The 27,113-nt window shown below is 40.2% G+C and overlaps 2 protein-coding genes across 2 annotated transcripts; both read left to right on the forward strand.

Moving 5' to 3' along the window:
- The first annotated feature begins 3,042 nt into the window (after positions 1 to 3,042).
- On the forward strand, positions 3,043 to 25,180 carry LOC115586555 (zinc finger protein RFP-like). The gene is made up of 5 exons (XM_030425699.1): positions 3,043 to 3,081; positions 4,584 to 4,659; positions 6,323 to 6,457; positions 6,710 to 7,044; positions 24,251 to 25,180. Exons 1-5 carry the CDS (start codon positions 3,043 to 3,045, stop codon positions 24,629 to 24,631), a joined length of 966 nt encoding a protein of 321 aa, XP_030281559.1. The 3' UTR covers positions 24,632 to 25,180.
- LOC115587334 (pyrin-like) lies at positions 14,929 to 18,129 on the forward strand. The gene is made up of 2 exons (XM_030427157.1): positions 14,929 to 15,025; positions 16,182 to 18,129. Exon 2 carries the CDS (start codon positions 16,384 to 16,386, stop codon positions 17,809 to 17,811), a length of 1,428 nt encoding a protein of 475 aa, XP_030283017.1. The 5' UTR covers positions 14,929 to 15,025; positions 16,182 to 16,383; the 3' UTR covers positions 17,812 to 18,129.
- Positions 25,181 to 27,113: the final 1,933 nt, after the last annotated feature.

Below are 27,113 nucleotides of genomic sequence, written 5' to 3' on the forward strand. Positions count from 1 at the left end.
ACGTATTCATCGCCTCCAGCAAACGTAAACCCCTATCACATACTCACAAGGTCTGTTAATAATTAGTTGTTATAAAATATTGATGAAAGTTTGTGAACTCAGAGCGGTGCAGCTGTCTAGATGTTGTCTAAGGTGAGAGTTCAAGTCCAGTTCAGCATTTTGAGGACATTCCTCTCCCTCTGTTAAATATCTCAGTGGAACTAAATCTTTCTGTGTTTGTAGTAACCCCGCAACCCCCTTGAAAAAAGGGGTGATAAAGCAGTAACATCCCCGCGACCCTGACGGAAAAGCGGAAAGAAAACGGAATGGAACGGAAGGTTCAACTACAAGAGCAACATGTCACTTAAGAATGAGGAACATATTGGAGTTAAAAAGACTTGATTTAGAGTCATTTGGACACATTTACAACTTCTAGTTTTGAGTTTTGTCACACCATGTTTATACATGTTGTTAAGGAGGAATGACTTCATTCACGTCCAACAACTTCCTTCCTTACTATTAATAAGCGGTAATCAGGAGATTATTGAGGGAAACTCTTCATAAATGTTCTAGTAGTTGTAGAAAATTATCTTGCAGGATGAGTAATTAATATGTGCTTTATAATGACTAATAAAGAGTCAACATGCAGCTAACAAGTAACTGGTTAGTGGTAATATGTGTCGCCTGATATCAAGTGATATTGAAAGAATAAGAAAAAGTAAAAACTCATATTGTTTCAAAGCTCTTTCAAGGTGTTTACCAACGAGGCAATAAAAGCTCACTTACAGAGCTCCACTGAGAGGAGGAGCAACTCTGAGAGGAGAAAAGCTTCAACGTCACATATCCAACAGTAAAAGAGGAAGTTTGTCTGAGTGACAGCAGAGCTGCAGTCCAGACGAGTCTCTGTGTTTCTCTCTGAAGAAAAATTCAACTGAATCCATCAGGTTTTTCTAGACTGAACAGCAGAATCTCTGCAAACACTGGTGAGTAAACTGACCTACAGACAAAATGACCCGACTTATAATCAGGTCGAAAATGAGTTAAAACCAGAATCTTGTTTTCTACATTCATGTTAACATGTTATGTTCAACGTGCTCGTCACTGAGATTTTTACACCACATACTGCACACATAGAAGACCGTAACTAATTCCAACAGTAGCAGACTCACCACTCATCGTGCTAAAAGCTAACTAGCCTAGCTTAGCTTAGACACCCTTTGGAGTGTCCAAAGTACAGACGACAGTATCTGACTTCAGCTAACTGTTATTTTATTGACTTTAAAGGTATAAAACTGATGTCTAACAACTTATGTAAACACTTTGACAATTACCTTGAACTTTGGACACTTTATCTCAGTCTCACTGTTACTGTAGTAACTGTTGCCACCTGCCTTTATAAAGCAGAACAGCGGATATATTTACCCTGATATCAATACAAAACCTGAGCTCTACTCAGACAGGAAGTCCCACTCAGGGCATATTGTCACCTGAGGTCCCTCAGTGGTCCTGAGAGTTTGGGAGAGAAATAGTTTGACTGTCCTGCAGTCCAGAGCAGCTTCCATCTTTTCTTCTGCACATTTAGTTTGTCTGATTCTCAGCTCTCTGTATCTTCATCCTCTCTCTCTGGACCTCCTCTGTCTCCTCCTCCTCCAAGCTGACTGACACTAAAGCTTGTTGGACACAGATGGTGATTTTTCTTTTACTGCCTCAAACTCTTCAATAAAAACCAAACAATAGGCAAATATATATTTACTTGAGACAGTGACTTTCATTATATTATTACATGTACATTTTCCATCTAATTCTACATACCTTCAATGTAAATGTCACACTAAAAAGTTTTTCTGACATACGAGTCATTGTGGAAAATAGGTGTGCATCTTATTACAGCAGACAGAAAAAATAACACGTGAAACACATGTTTATGTAGAATTTCCCCATAACTTTGCATTAATAATCAAAGAAACACATTCATTCAATATAATCAGACTAAAGAGTTTATCAACTCAACATGACAAAAACTTTGCAATAAATGTGAAGGATGTGATGGAAAATGTTAAATGTAATTTAAATATTTCAACTCACTGTTTTAGGCACACTGTTTTTTACATTCACAGGAAATCAATAAATGTGTTAAGTTAAATATTAAATGGGCTCAAATCAGTGAAGAGACCTGCCACTGTAATACAACATTTAGATTCTGATGTTTGAGTCACATAACATTGACTTTGATAAAGAGCACTTTCTTTAAAATATGAAACTAAACCAGTCAATTACACATGAGAAATCAATAACCTTCATCAATAATGCTACATGAGGCTGTCGCAACCAGGCTCAATAGTATATGACACAAGAGGGAGACCACACATAGTCTGTAAATAATGCAAAAGGGTTTAATTAACTAAAAGAAGCATTATTTATGTCCATCAGTATGTATGCAATGTCTGTGTGGGTGTATGTGTGTAGAACCCAATGAAGAAACAAATAATAATGTCAGTCGGAAGGTCAGGGCAAGAGAGAAAGAGAGAGGATCCTGCAGTCTGATTTATAGCCACCTGAGCCCAGCCTGCTCAGGTGTGTTGCATCACTGATGACACAGCTCCTCCAATCATCTTCCTGAAACAAAGGAAAAACACAGCCAACAGAGGATAGAGCTTGACCAATCCTGAGGCCATTACACTCCCCCCCATAAAACAGGGTTCCTACCTTGAATCTCATGATACATTAACATTTACATTATACTGGGCAACTTTGACATCAGTGTTTAAGATAACTGGCCTAAACACACCTTTACTTAACACTCCTAACCATCTCCACACTCTGCATCTCCAGCCTCGGCAACCTTGGCACCTAGAAGCAATTTAAGAAGAAAAACACAGGCAGCAGAAGACAGGAAATATAATTGAAGTCACGGAGTTACGAAGGTGCATTGGACAAGGCATCCATAATATTAACCTTGCACTTAATATGCCGGATGTCCAAATTGTACAGCCGCAGAAACAGAGCTCACCGCATGAGCCTTTGATTTGGATTCTGCAGAGAGTTCAAAAAAGTAAGTGGGTTATGGTTAGTGATTACTACGATTGTTATTCCAGAGTCAAGGTACACATAGTGCTGTAAAGTCAAGATTAATGCCAGCTCTTCTTTCTCTATCATTGAGTTATTCAGTTGATACAAATTGAACTTCTTTGAAAAAAAGCTAACTAGTTGTTCAATGCCTTGTTTATCAATTTGGAATACAGCACCTGCTCCAATATGGCTTTCATCCACTTGTAGTTTGAAAGACTGATCCAGTTGGGAAGCTACCAAAACTTAAGCAGAACACAACAAAGCTTTAACTTTACAAAAACCTTGCTGGCATGAGGCAGACCAAAAGAATTTTGATTTAGCCTTCAGCAAGTCAGAGAAGCCACCACAGTAGAGAAATTGCGGCAAAAGCAGCGGTAATAAGTGACCAAACCCAAAAACCTCATTAGTTCTTTTTTTGTGGTAGGGACAGGAAACTCAATAGCTGAAACTTTGGGATAAACAGGCCACACATGACCCTGACCCACAACCTTACCAAGATATGTCACAGTGGCTTTTGCAAACTCACATTTTGCCAAGTTCACTGTCAAATTTCCGTCAGCTAGTCGTTCGAAGAAAGCATGAATGCGACTTATATAATCCTCGGGTATTTTTACTGTATTATTATCATTACTGTATATATATATTACTGTATATCACCACATCATCTAAATATACGACCTCAAGTCCATGAACAACCATATTCATGAGTCAGTGAAATGTAGCTGGTGCCCTCTGTAAGCCAAAACCCATGACTGTATATGAAAAGCAGGCCAGATGCTGTTATGAAAGCAGATAAGAATTTGCGTCCCCCACATCAATGTCATGTTCAATAACATGAGTTTTTGAAGGCGTGTCGCCAAATAAGGATGGGTAACTTTTTATCAGTTCAGCCAACTCCGTATGCTTTTCAACCGTCAAATGAGCCAACAAAACATCCAGATTTTGAAGCCATTCAGAATTCTTTAAACAGCCGCGCAGTAAAGAATCATCAGGGGGCCACCACATCTTCCCTCCCATTAAATGCTGATTGCACCAAAGTACATGCAGTCAAAACCAGACACACTTCTGATGAAGCGAAATCTGAGAAGCCAGCCATAACCTCAGACGACGCACAAACATATGGTTCCAACAAGTTTGTGGCAAAGCTGCTTTCATTTCTTGCGATTTGGAGTCCCAATTAGATAGCTTTGTTCAGACTGCCGTCACACTACAGTATATGGTCCAACAAACTTTGATATGGTGACCCCACAATCGGCAACAATGCTAGTACTTGGTCACCCTCACTAAATTGTTGCATCTCTAACGATGGTCATAGAAATTCTTAATCCTAGTCTGAGATTTTACGAATGTTTGTTTTGCCAAACCATTTACATAGTCTATCAGGTTGGGAGGGGGACCATCTCTAATCCACTCATCCCAAAGCACTGCCAAAGGTCCATGTACCATGTGGCCAAAGACTAGGTCATTAGGACTGAACCCAGTACTCTCTTGACCAGGGCCATTTCTTGCTATATGCAGACTCTGTGGGTGCATAGGGACCCCACACCCCTAGGGGGCCCCCTCAAGTTGCAAGTCCGGTCTCAATATCTGAGGAGCTACCAGATGGAAAAGGTATGAAAAGTACCTGGCACCTAGCCTGACTGGTCAGATCTGGTGTCTATTGCGCCCTGTTGCTATGATGACTAGTACTACTAAGTGAGGAGGAGAGGCGAGCTGCACTGAGCCGCAGGTACCAGTCATTTACAGCATGGCAACCAAAACGAAGTATTCATGCAGTTCAGAAAAAAGAAGAAACTAGATAAAGAAAAATGCTCACAGGCCTTTCCTGTCAATTCGGATTGCACATATCTACACTGTCAGCCTCAGGCCAACTTCTCACATTGGCAACGCATTCAGAATCAACCTGTCTGGGTCTCTCTCCTCAAACTTTGGTACTAGACGGAAGTTGCCCACCATGTCAAACATTTTCAAACTTTCCGAAACAGATGCTACAGACTCTTCTGAACTTCCAGCACCAACCAATAGCCTACTTGCCTTAATGAGATCTAATCGGTACTGGTCCAATTTTTCCTTTTCCATACACTGCCTTAGCCATTCCTTGTCTATACCCAATTTATTCCTCTCTGTCTGCAACAGCAACAGCTCTTTTTGCTGCTCAAAGGTTAAAACTACTGCAGTAGAACCCAGAAACGCAACATTGTAACTTGAACTATGAAAAGCACCATTTTCCATTAAAGCAGCGCTCGACGACCTTTTAATTTCATCCTTGAACCACTTTTCTCCAATATCGACGTCATAATGCTCAATGAGCTTCAAGAGTTGCTCTTTTGTACAACTATTAAAAAGTTCATCTGATGGAGACTGGATGAAACCACTAACAGTAGCCATAACAGGACAATCTTGTTCCCTAAGGTGCAGTAAAAATTAGAGCCTTCCCACTACCTACCCTACCTACCTAGAGACTTATTAATCTCGACCCGAGTTTTCATGCAGGTACTTACAGTGGCTATTTATGCACTAAAAACCACTAGAACCAGCAAGGCAACTGCAAAGATAGCTACCCCTTCATAGCTAGGGATTTTCCCTGCAACACAATCAAGATTTTCAACAAATCCCAAAGGAGAAACATTTCTTGATCCTACCAGGGAAAGCTGAAATTAACTAACATGTGCACAACAATCAACACAGTCTCCATGGCCCTCAATTTCCAAAACGGTCTCCAGCCTTACCAAAGACAGCTCTAACAAAAAAACAAAACTGAGCAATTAACCCTTATAAACTGTTTATTTTGCCTTATTTGGTCTCATTATTTTCATCACAATCTCACATATGTGACTGTTCAGTTATTTTTTTATTTTGACATACTGTATTAAAACAATCTATCACAAAAAATCACAAAAAAAATCCCAACATAAAAAAGTTAGTTTTTTTACTGTTAAAAAATATGTGTAATGAGCCATTTTTATTTCTTATGATGCAAATATCCATAACAAGGCATATAAGTCTGGTTTCTAATGAGGGTTTTTGATGGTCTCAAAGTCAATGCTAAAGCAGGGATGGGAGCTACCTGTTCTGGTGCTGCTAAGAAAACAACAGAATTCATGATGAGTCTCGGAATATTCCACCAATCATTGTTACATTTCATTCAATGAACTGTTCTAAAAAAATGTGTTTTCTTTTCATCCTCAGACTGTCAACATGTCTGCTGCCAGCTGTCTGCTGACTGAAGATCAGTTTCTGTGCTCCATCTGTCTGGATGTGTTCACTGATCCAGTCACCATACCATGTGGACACAACCTCTGTAAAACCTGCTTCACTCAACACTGGAATGTTAATGTCCCGTACAAGTGTCCCAGCTGTAAAGAGGTTTTCTACACGAGACCTGAACAGAAGGTCAACACATTCATCTGTGAGATGGCTGCTCAGTTCAGACAGTCAGCTCAACAGAAAGCCAGCAGCAGCAGCTCAAAGCAACAAGTTTCCAAACCAGGAGAAGTTCACCTGGAGCCTCATCTGACAAAGTCAGGCCTGAAAAGACATCGGCTGATCGACCCTGTGGAGAACCTGGAAGGCAGGATGTGTACGAAGCACGATAAACTGCTGGAGCTGTTCTGTAAGACCGACCAGATGTGCGTCTGCATGCTCTGCACTGTTTCAGACCACAAGACACATGATGTTGTTCCTCTGAAAGAAAGATATGAAGGAAAGAAGGCCAAGCTGGGGAAGACAGATGCTGAAATTCAGCAGATGATCCAGAAGAGACGACTGAAGATTCAGGAGATGAAGCGCTCAGTGGAGTTCAGTAAGAAAGATGCAGACAGAGAGATAGCAGCTGGTGTTCAGGTCTTCAGCACTTTGAAGGAGTCTGTTGAGAGAAGCCAGGCCGAGCTCATCGACACCATCAAAGAGAAGCAGAGACAGACAGAGAAACAGGTTGAAGGCCTCATCAAAGAGCTGGAACAGGAAATCTCTGAGCTGGAGAAGAGAAGCTCTGAGGTGGAGCAGCTCTCACAGTCTGAAGATCACCTCCACCTCCTCCAAAGCTTTTCATCACTGAACACTGCTCCACCCACCAAGGACTGGACAGGAGTCAGCATCCGTCCACCTTCATATGAGGGGACTATGGTGAGAGCTGTTAATCAGCTGGAGGAGTTGCTCAGTAAACAGATGAAGAAGCTGTTTGAGGCCGAGCTGAAGAGGGTCCAGCAGTATGCAGTGGATGTGACACTCGATCCTGATGTAGTGCATCCTAGATCAAGTGGGTCTAATCAGAGTGATTACTGTAGATGTGTGATTTCGAAAAAGGGGCTCACGTCAGGAAAAATTTATTTTGAGTTTTCAGTTAAAACGAGTTCTACATGGACTTTAGGAGTGACCATACGGTCTTTGGTGGTCAAGAAAACATCTCTGGGCCCCAGAAATGGTTACTGGACTGTATGTCGTCAACGTCATGGTGAGCACTTCGCTCTTCCTGACATCCCAGTCAGTCTCTCTCTGAAGTGTCGGCCTGAGAAGGTGGGGGTGTTTGTGGATTATGAGGAGGGTCTGGTCTCCTTTTATGACGTGGATGCTGCAGCATTTATCTACTCCTTTACTGGCTGCTGCTTCACTCAGAAACTATACCCGTACTTCAGTCCATGTTACAATGACGGTTTCGAAACCCACAATTTTGAACTATGTGTACTACAATAAGTAGAAATTTCCTTTGTGTTGTGTATGCAAATAATCTGCCACAGTTGATCCTATCTAATGTGGTGATGTTGACAAAGTCTGTCTAGGTATTTTTTTATGCATGAAAAGTGTACTGGCCCATTACTGGAGATCATTTTATGAAACCGACAGTATTGTGTTCATTCTTTTCCTCATATTATGTCCATAGTATACACTATTCTACTCTATTACAGTATACAAAATGAGCCATAAGCTGATCTCAGATGAGTTACCTTTCCTTATTTATCCCTTGCTGCGAGTGGTGAACCCTGCTCCACCCAGCAAAGACTGGACAGGAGTCAGCGTCCGTCCACCTTCATATGAGGGGACTGTGGTGAGAGCCGTGAGTCAGCTTGAGGAGATGGTCAGTAAACAGATGAAGAAGCTGTTTTAGGCTGAGCCGAAGAATGACCAGCAGTATGCAATGGATGTGACACTCGATCCTGATAAAGCACAGCTCTACCTCATCCTGTCTGATGATGGGAAACAAGTTAAACATGGTGATGTATGGAAGAAACTCCTAGACAAACAAGAGAGATATAACAAATGTGCCTGTGTCTTAGCAAAGCAGAGTTTCTCTTTAGGAAGATTTTATCATGAAGTTCAAGTTAAAGAGAAGACTGAGTGGGATCTAGGGTCTGGTCCCCTTTTATGACGTTGATGCTGCAGCTCTTATGTACTCTTTAACTGGGTGCTGCCTTACTCAGAAACTCTACCCATACTTCAGTTCATGTAATAATGGTGGTGTTAAAAATGTTGCCCCTCTGATCATCTCTCCTGTCAATCACACTGAGTAGAAAAGAGGATTTGATTTTCCACAGAAATATTCAAATATTGACACTTAATAAATGTCTATGTACAGGTGATTTTTTTTTTTCTAGACTTGTATCAAATCGGTTTTTATTCTTGATTTATGTAAAAGTTTTCCTCTGATGTGTCACTTGGCTTCATACAGGAACTGACTAGTTTTACCACACTGGTTGATATTATCCAATCTAGTCTAATATATCCTGAAAGACTGCATTACTACATTGTGTTCAACTGTTAAATAGTCAGAAAACAATGTTCTCATAAATAAGAATTTGCATTCACCTTGATTAAGTTTAACTTTTATTTCTTATGGACTGATGATTGTCACAAAAGACGCTGTTCATCCTTGCACAAATTATTGAAAAATATATTGAATGAATTAAAGCAAGTTTGAGTTTTCATTTTGTCGACTACCAAATCATGTGATTACAAACACCATCAGCTGTTCTCAGACTGACTTAAGCTGATGAGCTTCAATCCTCAATCACATCTCAGACAGCTGGTAGTGTGAGATGATGTTGTGTTGTTGAAGGTTTAAACAGTTGACATGAACTAAACCAGAGAGCTGAGGACGCCCTCTAGTGGAGCTCATGTCAAACTGCAGCCTGTGTCAAAATGAGGACCTGCTCTTAATAAAGAACTGCAGTCTGATGCTGAAGCAGATTACATGAAGGCAGGAGAACGATGAAATCTAACTGGTTCAATTTCTCTGATGTCATTGAGGAGCTTCCTTAAGATCAGACTTTTACTTTAAAAAATTGTACTCAGCTTCTCTTAAAAGTGCAGAATCACTGAGAAGCTCTTTGATCTACAGCTGTGGTCCAATCACAAAGATTCTCCATCTCAGGTCAAAACTCTTATTTTCCTCCTTCTAATGTATCTGTGAGAAAAAACTGCTCAGCACTATGGGGAACAGCAGTGAAGTGCAGAGGGATAATTGCTGTGATGGATCACAGACTATAAAGTGTTTAGAACAGATACACACTGAAACATTCACAGACAGAAAGTAACAAAGTACATTTAATCACATACAAAAGCACAAAGTTGCCCTGCATTTCTGTTTCTGGAGGCTGTTTTACTTTTCATCCACTGTGAGAGGAAATATTGTACTTTTTACTCCACTACATCCGTCTAACATCTGGATTTACTGTTTGCTGTCACATCTTTCATTAAACAAGAATTAAACTCAAATAACTGTTGTTGCATCATCTTAAAGCTAATTTAATTTAACTAATATTACATGCACTTTGTTCACAATCTTAAAAATCTCCGCATATAAAGGGACATGATATAGCTGTTGTCCGATGTTCCATGTCCAATGACATTATCCCCAAAAACCTGATGATGTAAACTTTCCAATCCACAGTGACAGCATGGTGCATTTAATGTTCTCAATAGCATTATAAAGCATTCAGATTTAAGGCCAGCTGAAACAGAATCATGAGTGTCAGTCATTTTCCATAGTCACACACAACACTGGATATTCAAATGCTGAACTGAAATTCCTACAATTTCTACAGAGCACTTTTACATTGAATCAGTAGCGACAATAACAAATGTCTCGATAACAGATTTTGGTAAGTGAAATGGTTAAATTTGATATTTGAGAGATAAATCAATTCTCATCACCATGTAACTGTTTGTAAGTAGAAATGAATGTCTACTCCTGTAGTAGACTAGTGTGGTAAAATGTTAAGACTTTTGACTTTTGGTTCAAGATGTGAATCTCAAATTTTAGCACTGGCCAACTTATGCTGAATTTAATATTGCACAATTTTGAATGATTGCCAATAGCCTCACATGGGGCACCATATACAGTGTTTGACGCAACAAAAGGGAGTATTGGGTTAAATTTGGTTTAAAAAAATAATCATTATCATTATTATCATTATTATTATCATTAATAATTCATGATTATCAGGGATAAATACTAATTATGATTAATACGATCCAGTTCACATTAGATCACCTTGGAGCACCACCCTTGAAAGGAAAGATAGCCCATTCACCAAATCAGTCTCATAAAAGAAAACTTGGCCATTTCCCAGCTCTGGTTGAAGTCGGGTAGGGAGAGATGCTGATGATGATTCTTCAGAGAATTATCACACTGCATTTCCATAAGTTCGAATTAGGGACTCTCTCTTACTTCATCTGCATCCATCAGGAAGGAAGTCAAGAACAGTTTGATTTCCCATCATGCACTCATTTGCTATCTTGCACTTCTTTGGTTTGGTCCTTTTGGTGGCTTCAAAATCTCCAGTTCAAAGTAGAACATTTTCATCGACTTCCAAAGCTCCTGATCACTGAATGCTGCGCCAACCACCAAGGACTGGACAGGAGTCAGCGTCCATCCACCTTCATATGAGAGGACTGTGGTGAGAGCTTTGAATCAGCTGGAGGCGACGCTCAGTAAACATATAAAGACGCTGTTTTAGGCTGAGCTGAAGAGGGTCCAGCAATAGGCAGTGGATGAGACACTCAATCCTGATGTAGCACAATACAAACTTATCCTCTCTGATGATGGGAAACAAGTTAAACATCTCCCAGACAACCCAGAGAGATTTGATAAATGTCTCTCTGTCTTAGCAAAGCAGAGTTTCTCTTCAGGAAGATTTTATTATGAGGTTCAAGTTAAAGAGAAGACTAAGAGGGAATTGGGAGTGGCCAGAGAGTCGATCAACAGGAAGGGAGAAATCGATCACATCATCTCCTCAGAATGGTTACTGGACGATATGTTTGAGGAATGAGAATGAGTGCAATCTTGTGCTGAACCTTCAGTCAGTCTCTCTCTGAAGTGTCGGTCTGAGAAGGTGGGGGTGCTTGTGGATTATGAGGAGGGTCTGGTCTCCTTTTATGACGTTGATGCTGCAGCTCTTATCTACTCAAATCAAATCAAATTAATTTTATTTATATAGCCCAAAATCACAATCACATTGCCTCAATAGGCTTTACAATCTGTACAGTGAACAACATCCTCTGTCCTTAGACCCTCGATTCGAGTGAGGAAAAACTTCACATGGTGATTGGAAAAAAAAAACCTTTTATCAGGGAAAAAAAACAATGGAAGAAACCTCTTGAAGAGCCAGAGAGGAGGGATTCCTCTTCAAGGATGGACAGACATGCAACCATGTTGTGTGTACAGAAAAGTGCAACAAATCACAGTGTACAAGTTATAATAACAGAAAGTCTGATACAAGTTATATGTAAACTCCTTTACTGGCTGCTGCTTCACTCAGAAACTCTACCCATTCTTATGGCCATATCTTCATGATGGTGGCAAAATCTCTGTTCCTCTGATCATCTCTCCTGTCAATCACACTGAGAAGAACAAACGTTTTTCTACAGAAAGATTCACATCATTTAATGTAATAAATGTATATTTATTGGTGTTGTGTGAGGTATACATTTTATTTTTTTTAGATTCTGAACAATGTGTTTTTGATGTTTTTCTTCAATGTATCACATTGATTTTTAGCACAACAACACACCAGTTTACAGCATTGATTGATATTATCTAAAGTAGTCTCATTCATTCTAATAAGTGCATTACCTGCCTCCAAGACTGTTGAATCATCAGAAAACAATGTGCAAAAAAGTAATTTGATTTTGTCTTTCTTTATGAATAAAATAGAGAAAACAACAAACATTTTATTGTGTCTGATACATGATGAGTTTGTTATTGATAAAAGCTGTCAGCTGTTCTCAGACTGACTTTACTTCCATACAGATATCCGCTTTCCATGATTTTCTAGAGAAGTTCTATTTTTTTTGGTGGCTTTTTATTTTCCCACCACAACATCTGAGGAGGAACTGTACTTTTACTCCACTACATCCGACTTTCTGGCTGTATAGATATTAATTTTACATTCAACAGGAAGTAAACTCATGTCTCTGTTGTTGTGTAATCTTTTAATTAGAAATAACTTAGTTTCAGGTAACTGTAGCTGCATTTTGATGATCTGAACCCACAGAAGGACTTCATGTAATCCATCATCTTATCTGATATTATGACCCCCAGAAATCTACAGAGGCTTTCTGACTGACAGACAAAATATGATGCATTTCACTTTCTCAAATGTAATTTATATAAGCTGTCAGATCTAAAGCCTCCTGAAACAGCTACAACTCAATTCAACTCAACTTTATTTTTAAAGCAATTTAAACAGCCATAGCTGGGACAAAGTGCTGTGCATAAATAAGAACATAAAACATAAAAAACATAAAGACAATATAAAAAATAATAAAACAATAACAATGTTAAAACAATAAAAACAATAAAACACTAAAACAAGAGCAGAGTCTCATGCTGGGTTGAATGCCAAGGAATGGGTTTTTAGATGAGTTTTAAAAATAGACAGTGAGAGACCTAACCCTAACCCTAAGGCAGCAGAGAACTGACCGGCGGTGACAGAATTAAAAATCTGACGGCTGCAAGCAGGAGCGCCAGATTTAACTGCAGCACAGGTGAAAGCAGCTTCAAACAATACAGCAAATGATCGGAAAACAGATTGTCACAGATTTCCACGTTTAACACAGTCAACCCATGACAGAGGACGAGGTCTAACGTGTGTCCATGATCGTGTGTGGGACAGGACACACACTGCTCCAAATTAAAAGAGTCAATAAGGCTCAAAAAGTCATTCACCAAAAGTTTATCAGGACAACACACATGAATGTTAAAATCCCCAACAAGGAGGTCACAATCATACTTAGTCATAATTTCAGCCAGAAGATCAGAGAAGTCATTCACAAAGACTTTATTGTATTTGGGCGGTTGGTAGATGATGGCACACAGCACCGGGTCGGAGCGACACACCTCAAATAAATTAGCTTCAAACCTGGAAAATGAGGATGAGACTACGCAGCTTACATTTAAAATCATTTTTATAAACAGTTGTCGTTCTTCATCCATGACCCGACGACCGCGGGGAGTTAAAATAAGAACAGCAAGCCGCTAGAAGATTGATCAGAGGGCTGCACTCACCGGCACCGATCCAAGTCTCTGTCACACAGAGGAAATCCAGGCCACGGCAGTTGAAGAAATCCCTCAGGATAAACGTTTTGTTCACCAGTGATCTGGCGTTCACCAGGCCAAACCTGGTGGGAGCCGGGGGTTTCGGTTTGGTGGCTCGGGGAGCCCATGGCATGTCTTCAGGAACCGTAGGTTCAGGCCGCGCTGAGAAAGCCGAGGAGGGCAGGGGTGGCGGGGCCGGAGTCCCTCAAACAAGCCGGTGACAGGTACAAGGCAGGCATCGATGGGATCCAGGAAACGCCAAGGTACGACAAAGGGATGTATTAATCCATGTCCTGTCCGGGAAATGGACAAAGATCGTGCCAGCTAGACTTTAAGCTTCACCAGCCAGCCCCAGACGGGGATGCTTCTGCCGAAGAGGTGGAGCCGAGGCCCAGCACAGGTGAGTAGGGACCCCCACCAGTAGCGGGGGCACAGTTTTATGTTCACTTTGCTTAAATGCACCTAAATCTCTGACATTGTGTCGAAGATCCAAAAGAGACAGGCAATCATACACCAGTAGAGACTCGATCTGAGTAGTGCCGAAGGTTGAAAACAACAGAAACAGCACCCATTGCAGAAGCAGCAGGCATCCAGCAACACACAGTGGTGCCATCTTTCTGCCCTGAACAGCCTGACAGAAAAAAGAAAAAAAAAAACCAAACATATCAACAACATTCGCATCAGTGCTTTTACTTTGAACCAGATTATTTTTGTTGTACAGACTTGACCTGAAAGATAAAAAACTAATAAAGTTTGTTGATGTTTGAAACATTATGATGGAACTGCTGTCAGACTTAAGTTTTTTTTTATATCTCAGATTTATCAATGGTGGTTGCATCAGTATTTTTACACTTATTAACCCACACAGGTTCAACCAAGAGCAAGACGTGACTGTGAACGTAACGTACATGAATGAGGAACATACTAGAGTTAGAAAGACTTGATTTAGATTCATTTGGACACTTTAACACTAACAGTTTTCTGTTTTGTCACATAATATTAAACCATAATTATACATGTTATTCAGGAGGAACAACTTCGTTCATGTCAAACAGCTTCCTTATTTACTATCAATTAGCAGAAATGAGTGTAATAAGTGCTTTATAATGACTAATAAAGAGCCAATATGCAGCTTATAAGCAACTAGGTAGTGGTTAATATGTATGGCCTGATATCAAATGATACTGAAAAAATTATACTGACATATTGTTACAAAGCTCTTTCAAGGTGTTTCCCAGAGAGACAATAAAAGCTCACTTACAGAGCTCCACTGAGAGGAGGAGCAACCCTGAGAGAGTAAAAGCTTCAACGTCACATTTCCAGCAGTAAAAGAGAAAGTTTGTCTCAGTGACAGCAGAGCTGCACTCTAGACTAGACACTCTAAAATTCATCTGAATCCATCAGGGTTTTCTCGACTTAACAGCAGAATCTCCGCGAACACTGGTGAGTAAACTGACCTACGACTAATTAGTTCAAACCAGAATCTGACTTTTGTAATATTTGTGTCTCCATGTAAAAAATATCACAAAATAAAAATGTAACATTGTTGATAAAAACATGTAAATGTGTCCAGAAGTACAAAACAGGTTAAAACAAACCTCAGGGACTGAACTCCGGCTGGTTAAACTTGTGTTTCTGACTTGTTAATGAAAAATCCATGTTGATGCTCCAACATGTTGGTCATTTATTTTGTTGCAACACATACTGCACACATAGAAGACAGTAACTAAATCCAACAGTAGCAGAGAAAGAAGTATCACCGCTCATCGCGCTATAAGCTAACTAGCCTAGCTTAGCTTAGATGCCCTTTGGAGTGTCCAAAGTAGAAACAGAATCCTACATCAGGTGACTGTTGTTTTATTGACTTTAAAGGTATAAAACTGATGTGTAACAACTTATTTAATAACTTTGATAAGTATCTTGAACTTTGGACCCTTTATCTCAGCCTAACTGTTACCGTAGTAACTGTTGCCACCCGCCTTTATAAAGCAAAACAGCTTATGATATTTACCCTGATAATAACATAAAACCTGAGCTCTACTCAGACAGGAAGTTCCACTCAGGGCATGTTGTCACCTGAGGTCCATCAGTGGTCGTGGGAGCTTTGGAGAGAATAGTTTAAGTGTCCTGCAGTCCAGAGCAGCTTCCATCTTTTCTTCTGCACATTTAATGTGTCTGATTCTCTGCTCTCTGTATCTTCATCCTCTATCTCTGGACCTCCTCTTTCTCCTCTTCCTCATCTTACTGAGAACACTGAGAACATTTTCTTTAAAATGAGACCAAATCAGTGTATTACACATTAGAAATCAAACACTCGTGCAACATGAGTGTATTCAACGTCAAGTCCACATGAAGGTATTATACAACATCAGCAATGTGTCATTTTAACAATAATTTATTGATGGTCTCAAAGTCAACACAGAACACGAGGGCTGGGAGCTAACACTCTTCCTGCTGCCAATAAAATAACTGAATCCAAGATGATTCTTCTCAAATTTCAAAAATCATTGTTACATTTTAACTCATTAAATAAAAATAAATGTGTTAAAGCTTTTTTTCTTTTCTTTTCAACCTCAACTGTAAACATGTCTGCTGCCAGCTGTCTGCTGACTGAAGATCAGTTCCTGTGCTCCATCTGTCTGGATGTGTTCACTGATCCAATCACCACACCATGTGGACACAACTTCTGTAAAACCTGCATCACTCAACACTAGAATATTAACATCCCGTACAAGTGTCCCAACTGTTAAGACATTTTCTACACGAGACCGAAGCTGCAGGTCAACACGTTCATCTCTGAGATGGCTGCTCAGTTCAGACAGTCAGCTCAGCAGAAAGCCAGCAGCAGCAGCTCAGAGCAACAAGTTTCCAAACTAGGAGAAGTTCCCTGTGACGACTGCACTGGAACCAAACTGAAGGCCCTGAAGTCCTGCCTGGTGTGTCTGGCCTCCTACTGTGAGACTCACCTGGAGCCTCATCTGACAAAGTCAGGCCTGAAAAGACATCAGCTGATCGACCCTGTGGAGAACCTGGAAGGCAGGATGTGTATGAAGCATGATAAACTACTGGAGCTGTTCTGTAAGACCGACCAGATGTGTGTCTGCATGCTCTGCAGTATTTCAGACCACAAGACACATGATGTTGTTCCTCTGAAAGAAGGATATGTAGGAAAGAAGGTCGAGCTGGGGAAGAAAGATGCTGAAATTCAGCAAATGATCCAGAAGAGACGACTGAAGATTCAGGAGATGAAGTGCTCAGTGGAGCTCAGTAAGAAAGGTGCAGACAGAGAGATAGCAGCTGGTGTTCAGGTCTTCAGTGCTCTGAAGGAGTCTGTTGAGAGAAGCCAGGCCGAGCTCATCGACACCATCAAAGAGATGCAGAGAGAGACAGAGAAACAGGCTGAAGGCTTCATCAAAGAGCTGGAACAGGAAATCTCTGTGCTGGAGAAGAGAAGCTCTGAGGTGAAGCAGCTTTCACAGTCAGAAGACCACCACCACCTCCTCCAAAGCTTCCCATCACTGAACGCTGCTCCACCCACCAAGGACTGGACAGGAGTCAGCATCCGTCCACCTTCATATGAGGGGACTGTGGTGAGAGCTGTGAATCAGCTGGAGGAGACGCTCAGCAAACAGACGAAGAAGCTGTTTGAGGCCGAGCTGAAGAGGGTCCAGCAGTATGCAGTGAATGTGACACTTGATCCTGATACAGCACATCCCAAACTCATCCTATCTGATGATGGAAAACAAGTTAAACATCGTGATGTAAAGAAGAAACTCCCAGACAACCCAGAGAGATTTGATACTTGTCACTGCGTCTTATCAAAGCAGAGTTTCTCTTCAGGAAGATTTTATTATGCGGTCAAAGTTAAAGAGAAGACTAAGTGGGATTTAGGAGTGGCCAGAGAGTCGATCAAGAGGAAGGGACCAATCACACTGACTCCTCAGGATGGTTACTGGACGATATGTTTGAGGAATGAAGGTGAGTACAAAGCTGGTGCTGACCCTCCAGTCACTATCTCTCTGAAGTGTCGGCCTGAGAAGGTGGGGGTGTTTGTGGATTTTGAGGAGGGTCTGGTCTCCTTTTATGACGTTGATGCTGCATCTTTTATCTACTCCTTTACTGGCTGCTGCTTCACTCAGAAACTCTACCCATACTTCAGTCCAAGTCCTAATGATGGTGGTAAAAACTCTGCTCCTCTGATCATCTCTCCTGTCCATCACACTAAGTAGAACAAATACTAATTTAAGTCACATCATTTAATATTATGAATGTAAATTTATTGATGATGTTTGATGTATATATTGTTGGTTGTTTCAGATTCTGTGATTGTATTGTTTTTACTATAAATGTATTTCGGTGATGTGTCATTTTGATATTTATTTCAATAACACAGCAGTTTAACACATTGATATTATTTAATGTGGTCTCATTTATTCTAACCACTACATGACTATTATAATATGAGAAGACAATGTAATTAGAGTTATGATGCAATTGTGTTTTGAATTTAACCATTGTATTGTCAGATCATTGTAAACATAAGAAGAGCTGCATCCTGATGAAACTGTTTCATCAAAAATAATTTGATTTTGTTTTTCTTAATGACTGAAATAAAAAGGCAAAAGAACTTTTCATTGTGTCTGACTGATTATTTAGTTTGTTATCGATATCAATAGCTGATGTTTCTAATGATGACCAAATCATGTGATTAAAAACACCATCAGCTGTGTCACAGAGGAGCTTCTCTGTGTGTTTTATAGTTTTTTAAGCTCAGACTTTAACTTTGCAAAAATTGTACTCAGCTTCTCTTAAGTGCAGGATTGCAGAGAAGCTTTTTAATCTCCAGCTGTGGTCCAATCAGAAGGATTCTCCATCTCAGGTCAAAACTATAATTTTCCTCCTTGTAATGTATCTGTGAGAAATGTTTAAGACGGAGAAAAGCTGCTCAACACTTTGAGGAACAGCAGTGAAGTGCTGAGGGATTAGTTGCTGTGATGGATCACGGACTGTAAAGTGTTTGAAACAGATACACACTGAAATGTTTCAGTCACGGACAGGAAGTAACTAAGTACATTTACTCACATACAAAAGCACACAGCTTAACTTGCCAAACATTTCTGTTTCTGTAGACTGTGTTTCTGTAGACTATCTTTTCCACCACTGTGAGAGGAAATATTGTACTTTTTACTCCAGTACTTCTGTCTAACATTTGGATTTGCTGTTTGCAAATTCTCATTTTTCATTAAACAAGAATTGTTGTGTAATATTAAAACTAATTCAGTTTGTCAAATATGACATGCACTTTGTTCACAATCTTAAAAATCTCTACATATTAAGGCACGTCATATCATCCATGCTGTTGTCTGATGGTATGACCGCAAAAAAAACCTGATGATGTAAGCATTCCAACCGACAGCAACAGCATGGTGCATTTAATGTTTTTAATAGTTTTAAAAAGCATTCAGATCTAAGGCCAGCTGAATCGGAGACATTAGCGTTAGTCATTTTCCATCGTGACACACAACGCTGGATATTCAAATGCTGAACAGAAATTCCTACAATTTCTACAGAGCACTTTTAAATTGAATCATTAGCAGCAACAGCAAATGTCTGAATAACCTAAAAGATTTTGGTAAGTTAAATCGGTTAAATTTGATAATTGACAGATAAATCAATTCCCATCACAATGTAACTGTATATAGAAATGAACATCTACCCCTGTAGTAGACTAGTGGGGTTAAATGTTAAGACTTTTGACTGAAGCCTTTAAGATGTGAATCTCATATTTTAGCACTGGCTAAATTATGCTGAGGCCAATATTGCACAACTTTGAAAGATTGCCAACAGTACATTGTCTCACACGGGGCACCATATGTAGTGCTTCATGCAACATTAATAGTGAGTCTTGGGATAAATTTAGCTATCAATAATAATTAATGATTATCCGGGATAATTCCTAATTATAGTTAATATGATCCAGTTTACTTTAGATCACCTTGGGGCACCACCCTTGAAGGGGAAAATAGTCGATTTGCCAATTCAGTCTCATAAAATATTACTGACTGTTTAGTAACAAACTCATCATTCTTATTGCATGGCGTCTCTTAAGAGGAAACTTGGCTATTTTCAAGCTCCAGTGAATTTTTGTGCACTCACTTGCTAGCTTGAAATTTCTTTGTAATGTTTGAAAAAATTATGATTGAACTGCTGTCAGACTTTGTTTAACATCTCATATTTATCAGTGGTAGTGGTGTCAGTATTTTGACACTTGTTAGGACACACAGATTCAACTTTAATAGCAAGATGTCACTTAAGAATGAGGAAGATATTGGAGTTAGAAAGACTTGATTCAGAGTTATCTGGACACCGTTAACCCTTGTAGCTTTGAGTTTTGTCACATAAGAGTAAACCATATTTATACATATGTTATGACCCTGGGTCATTATTATTTTATGTGTGTGTAGAGATGTGATGCTGCTCTGTCCCTCCTCCCCCATGTGTTAGCAGTCTGCTTTGAGTATGTTGTGGATGATTGATAGCAGGTTGGACCTACTGATTGGCTGGAGCCATCTGATTGCTGCTCCAGGATTGGCCAGACGCGGGAGAGGAGCCTTTTTAAACCACCGGCTGACTACACTCTTTCTCTCCAACCATTCACCCACATCCAACTGGGACCGGTGTCTAGCTTGTTAAGGATTTTGAGTTTGTGTTTTGTGAAACATAGTGTAAATTGTCAACCTGAGTCTTTTGTAACTTTGTACCTTTAGTAAATTGTGTGTAGCCTAGTTGGAAGGAGAAGCCTTTTCTTTAACCTTTTTTTCTCCTGTTTTCCTCTGTTTAGGAGTTAGGTTAGATTTTGTCTTTTTGTTAATACTTTTGATTTGTATAGGGTAGGTGGGGAGATAGATGTTTTCGTTTGTTGTTTTGGCCTCCTCTCCCTCTGAAGCAAAATAAAATGCTACTTTGAATTTAAAAGATCCTGTGACACTGGCCTTCTTGGAAGTGGGAAGAATGGGGAGCAGCATATCGTGTTATGTCTCTGATTCCCCTAGATCAGGGGCGTAACACATATTATTAAGGAGGAATGACTTCAGTCATGTCCAACAACTTCCTTCTTTACTATCAATAAGCAGTATGTGACAGGTCGTCTCCCTCCCTGCCACTATATGGCACTGTCCCAACTTGTTGGGCACCCTGATTGAGGGGCGGCACAATGCGCCCTTACATAAAGAGGTGCAGACACACCTGTCTCATCCTTTTCCTCTGCTTCTCTCCGGTGTCTGTGGCTTGTCCATCGCGATGGTTCGGAGTGGCCGTTGCAGGTGTACAATCCTCTTCATTCAGGTAATGCCCACTGCTAGTCTTCCATTGTTCATGTGTGCATAAAACGGGCACCCTGGTGACGTGATCGCCGTTCTTTGTAGCGCAATCAGCTGTGGGGGGGGCGCATTGCTCCACCAAAGGTCCTTCCTGGATGCGCTTGCCTGACCCTTTCAGTAAGTCCACTATTGTCTGCCATCCAGCGGCTCGGTCGCCCAGTGCCCAGCTGAGTATTTCTTTGTGTGTTCTGGTGTGGCTGGGTGATTGACCTGTGTCATGAGCCGATGCTCCTCCATTTTCCTTTACTTTACTTTCGACTTTTATTTTATCCCACGTTGGGGAAATGTACTTTTCACAATAGCAAGGTGGACAGACATACAGACATACAATAAGTACAATACTAAAGAAATACTAAAAAAGATTTGCATCAGAGAGAAAAGACACAATAAAATAAATTTAAATAAAATAAAATATAGAATGGACAATACATTATGTGCATTGTATATACAGAAAGCGAAATATGCATTATATACATTTAAATAACGTGTCAAAATTAAACACAGTGTTGAAGATTAAACAGACTCAGTGTATTAGTATGAATATGAATATATACAAAAAAACAAATAGTATTATTGCACAGGATAATTGCACAAGAGGGCAGACGTAGAAAGATAAAATAGTGCAAGAGAAGCAGGTGCTTATTGTGCTACATTAAGAGTTACTGGTGTTAAACAGTCTGACAGCAGTTGGAATGAACGACCTGCAGTAGCGCTCCTTTTTACTTCGTGGGTGAATCAGTCTGTTGCTGAAGGAGCTGCTTAAAGCCCCCACAGTCTCATGTAGGGGGTGAGAGGGGTTGTCCATGATTGATGTCAGCTTGGCTAACATCCTCCTGTCACCCACCTCCACAATGGAGTCCAGAGGACAGTCCAAGGCTGAGCTGGCCCTTTTCACCAGCTTGTTGAATCTCTTCCTGTCCCTCTCTGAGCTTCCACAGCCCCAACAGCCCCTCCTTGGGTGTCACGGTAGCTTTGTGGAGTGGTATTTATGATATTCTACATTTGCCATGTGTTTGACTTGCAAATGATATCTGAGACTCGACGTACTTCAATGGTAACTCATTTCATGTGGACAGTACATGCAGATAACTTTTGTCCTATCGACCGAACCATCTGGCAGTGTTTTGAAAGTAAATTTGCCGTTCATAAGTCCTTTCTCCATTTCCTTTCACTTTCGCTTTAAAGTCCACCGTGTTTTTCACGAACGCCAACCCTGCTTCTTCTTCTTCTGATTCCCTTTCTCATTATTCTGCCACCCTCTGGATCAAGACTACATCTGCCATCGACGGCCATAAATCAATCAATGCGCGTTTCTTTTCTTTTTTTATTACCGAGTGTTAATGGCATGTTAAAAAAAACTAACGGCGTTAAGAGGATGTTGCGTTAACGAGTTATTAATGCGTTAAGTTCGACAGCCCTAAAATGTATATATATATAAAAGTTTGTGTGCCTTTTATTGAAGGGGCTGTGGTAAATGGTTGGCCCGTGTTCAGCCACCTTTCCGGGGATCCAGGCTACTGTTTAAGCTATATTCAAATGTTGACTGTCTTTGTCTCTCCCTGATGACTGTCTGTTAATATTCAGCTGCTGTGGCTCCCCTATGAATGTGTCGTCCTGAGCTTACTGTCAATTGAGCTGCTTTTGGTTTGGACTGATAAGGCTTCTCTGATATCCCCAGATATCTCACTTCTTTGATAAGGCTGCCCACTTCCGAGCCAGTTAAAGGGCATTCCACTGTTTTTAGAGTTAAAATAGAAATGAATTATTATTTGTTATTTGGTGCTTTCGTATTCGTATTTTGTTTTCATTGTTGTGCCACACCAGCTCTGTGTAGCACCCCATTGCATGTTTTAACTTGTTTTTGTGTGTTTTGGTTAGGTGCTGTGGTCCGAGGCGGCAGTTCAGTCCCTGGTAGTGGTCCCCTTCCCAAGTGTCCAGTGTGTGTGTGAGTGCAGTGTTAAAGGTGTTTAATTTACAGACTTTTCTACTTTGGGTTTGCACCTGCCGCCTTGTAAACTACGGCCCTGCCCTCTGATCTCTGCTTCTTCAGGGTGCTAATTTTTTATGTGATAATATTATTTTAGGCGACTAGTGTGTGTGTGAGTGTGAACTTTTGATTATTCTTTTGGATTTACTTATATATTCAATAAAGTGTGCCCTTTAATTTGAAAACCGTCTCTTGCACCGTGGTATTATCGAACGTGTGTGACCTTATTCATTAAAAGTCAGCTTAGGATTTCCCGGGGGTGAAATTACCCCAGGAATTGTTGTTGTTGCAACACTGTAACTCCCTTTCCACCACACCACAAGTAATTAGGAGGTTTTTGAGGAAAACTCTTCATAAACGTTCAAGTAGTGCAGCTAATATTTGTTGCCTGATATCAAGTGATACTGAAAGAATAAGACAAAGTAAAAACTCATATTGTTCCGAAGTTCTTTCAAGGTGTTTCCCAAAGAGGCAATAAAAGCTCACTTACAGAGCTGCACTGAGAGGAGGAGCAACTCTGAGAGGAGAAAAGCTTCAACGTCACATTTCCAGCAGTAAAAGAGAAAGTTTGTCTGAGTGACAGCAGAGCTGCAGTCCAGATGAGTCTCTCTGTTTCTCCCTGAAGAAAAAATCAACTGAATTCATCAGGATTTTCTCGACCAAACAGCAGAACCTCTGCAAACACTGGTGAGTAAACTGACCTACAGACAAAATGACCCGACTAATAATCACGTCGAAAATGAGTTCAAACCAGAATCTTGTTTTTTACATTCATGTTAATATGTTAAGTTCAACATGTTAGTCATTGCATTTGGTACAACACATACTGCACACATAGAAGACAGTAACTAAATCCAACGGTAGCAGAGAAAAAACTGTCACCACTTGTTGTGCTAGATGCTAACTAACCTAGCTTAGTTTAGACGCCCTTTGGAGTGTCCAAAGTACAGACGACAGTATTTGACTTCAGCTGACTGTTGTTTTATTGCCTTTAAAGTTACAAAACTGATGTGTAACAACTTATTTAATAACTTGGATAGGAACCTTACACTCTGGACAATTTTTTTTTTATCCCAGCCTCAGTGTTTCTGTAGTTACTGATGTCTGCCTTTCTCTTCTTCTGCACATTTAATGTGTCTGATTTTCTGTATCTTCATCCTCTCTCTCTGGACCTCCTCTTCCTCCTCCTTCAAGCTGACTCTGCGACACTAAAGTGCTTTGGACAAAGATGTTGATTTTTCTTTTGCTGCCTCAGTCTCTCTTAATGTATTAAAGCTGTTTTTCTTTTCTTTATTGTTTGAGGTGGAGCAGCTCTCACAGTCTGAAGACCACCTCCACCTCCTCCAAAGCTCCCCATCACTGAACACTGCTCCACCCACCAAGGACTGGACAGGAGTCAGCGTCCGTCCACCTTCATATGAGGGGACTGTGGTGAGAGCTGTGAATCAGCTGGAGGAGACGCTCAGTAAACAGATGAAGAAGCTGTCGGAGGCCGAGCTGAAGAGGGTCCAGCAGTATGCAGTGGATGTGACACTCGATCCTGATACAGCAAATCCTGATCTCATCCTGTCTGATGATGGAAAACAAGTATATGACAGTGATGTTAGAAGAATCTCCCAGACAACCCAGAGAGATTTGATTATTGTGGTTGTGTTTTATCAAATGAGAGTTTTTCTTCAGTAAGATTTTATTTTGAGGTTCAAGTTAAAGAGAAGACTAACTGGGCTTTAGGAGTGGCCAGAGAGTCGATCAACAGGAAGGGATACATCACAGCCACTCCTCAGAATGGTTACTGGACGATATGTTTGAGGAATAAAAATGAATTCAAAGCTCTTGCTGACACTGAAGTCCGTCTCTCTCTGAAGTGTCGGCCTGAGAAGGTGGGGGTGTTTGTGGATTATGAGAAGGGTCTGGTCTCCTTTTATGACGTCGATGCTGCAGCTCTTATCTACTCCTTTGCTGGCTGCTGCTTTACTCAGAAACTCTACCCATTCTTCAGTCCAAGTCCTAATGATGGTGGTAAAAACTCTGCTCCTCTGATCCTCTCTCCTGTCAATCACACTGAGTAGAATCAACATTTAATTTTCTACAGAAAGAGTCACATCATTTAATGTAATAAATGTATAATTATTTTTGATGTTTGATGTATATTTTGTAGATTCTTCCGATTCTGATCGATGTGTTTTTAACCTTTTTACTATAAATGAATAAAACAGAAAAAGCAAAAAAGCATTTTATTATGTCTGACTGATTATTTAGTTTGTTATTGATATCAACAGCTGATGTTTCTAATGATGACCAAATCATGTGATTAAAAACACCATCAGCTGTTCTTAGACTGACTTGACCTGACAAGCTCCAATCCTCCATCACACCTGAGACAGCTGGTAGTGTGAGATGATGTTGTGTTATTGAAGGTTTGAACAGCTGATATGAACTAAACCAGAGATCTGAGGACGCCCTCTAGTGGAGACACCACCACGACAAAAACACCTCGGTCTCGTGTTATGAGAAAAGTTATGAAATAATCTTCATGTTATTTGAAATGTATTTTATTACAAAGATTTCACTTTATATCACAGAACTCATTATTTTAATAAAACAACATCTCTCTTATCCAGTCAATCTCTTCTGGTTATCGATGATAAAGTGTTAGATGGTTATAAAATAAAACCTCTCCATCACCTCCTGCAAACGTAAACCCCTTTCACACACTCACAGCTCTGTCAATAATTAGTTATTATAAAATACTGATGAATGTTTGTGAACACAGAGCGCTGCAGCTGTCCAGTTGTTGTCTAAGGTGAGAGTTCAAGTCCAGTTCAGGATTTTGAGGACGTTCCTCTCCCTCTGTTAAATATGTAAGTGGAACTAAGTCTTTATGGTTTTGGATCCTATATAATGTAACACGACGTCTCAGAGGAAACCAGGGGACAGATGTTCGCAACATTTCAAAAGAAGAAGGATCAAATGAAAAAAGTGTACATCACAGACAAGACAACCAATCATCCCCTGCTGTATACCATCCTGTCTGATGACATCAACCTCAACCAGTCAGAGACTCAAACATATAATGTCTTATAAGAAGAACAAAACCTGCAGCAGGTGGTCCACTCTTCTCTGATTCATCTGTTTTAGAAAACCAAACACCTGCATGATGTGTGAGTCAGGGAGAGACAATGAGCCTGAAGAGAAGATGTACTGAGTGTTATGTTAAGTCATCTAATGTAAGATAGTGCAAAGTGTGTGAGGTCATTTAATGTAAAGTAAAGCTGTTGATATGTTGGAGAAGGTGAACACAACACAACTGTTAGTAGAGATGAAATGACAGCTGACGTCACCCTCTGGTGGAGATTTTAACAAACTGCAGCCTGACGCGTTCCTGCTCCGTCTACACTTCAGGATTTTCAAAATAATATCAGGAAATAAAAGTGATAATTATAAATCCCTCTGTGTTTTCTTAGACAGACTGCTGATGTTTGAGTGGTGTCTCCTTCTCTCTAACTGAGGGGATTTATCTCATTAGTACAAATTTAATTTGACTTTAAAAGTCTAACATGGAGGATTTAGTTGCATGTTCCAGTGAGGCTGCAACCAACTACACCCTCCTCGCCTCACTCTCTCCTACTGCAGTTGCTGAAGTGTTTGGTTTGTCTGTTCTGGGCTGCCATAGAAACCTGACAGACTCTTTGGAAGAGGAGCTGCTCCCTCTGTGGATATAAAAGTCTCTTTCTAAAGTAACGAAAACACAACAATACTTAATTTCAGGTGATTTTACACTAATGAAAACATGATTAATGATATTATATTTCATTTCTGCTGATAGATCCTCCTCTATCCTACACACTGGACCTTTAAGACAGTTTTGAATGTATTTTAAAATCACATTGAAGCCCATTTTCTGTATTTCCTCCGTGTAATGTGACAGGTTGGAAATCACACAGCAAAAGTCTCACAGAGAAAAGATGCTGAACAGTTTGGAAAGCAGCAGAAAAGTGAAATGACAGACTGAACAGTGAGCTGAACACTGGAGTGTTGGTGGGATTGTAGAGGGAGCGTTGTGGCCTGTTGATCTAAAGACACAGTTTGTTCTTGAATATCTTTCACTGACCTCTTTTCTGATGTGTTTTAAATGTAACTGTATCTTATTTTGGCTGCTGTAAAC

Source organism: Sparus aurata, chromosome 8 (genome assembly GCF_900880675.1).
Source record: "Sparus aurata chromosome 8, fSpaAur1.1, whole genome shotgun sequence".
Lineage (NCBI taxonomy): Eukaryota > Metazoa > Chordata > Actinopteri > Spariformes > Sparidae > Sparus > Sparus aurata.

Excerpts from the sequence above, each read along its gene's own strand:
- LOC115586555 (XM_030425699.1), top strand. The coding sequence starts at position 3,043 with ATGGTTAGTGATTACTACGATTGTTATTCCAGAGTCAAG. Across the intron at positions 3,082-4,583 it reads ATTGTTATTCCAGAGTCAAG|GGACCCCACACCCCTAGGGG; the intron begins GTACACATAGTG and ends GTGGGTGCATAG. Across the intron at positions 6,458-6,709 it reads GAAGGTCAACACATTCATCT|ACAAGACACATGATGTTGTT; the intron begins GTGAGATGGCTG and ends CTGTTTCAGACC.
- LOC115587334 (XM_030427157.1), top strand. The coding sequence starts at position 16,384 with ATGGCTGCTCAGTTCAGACAGTCAGCTCAGCAGAAAGCCAGCAGCAGC.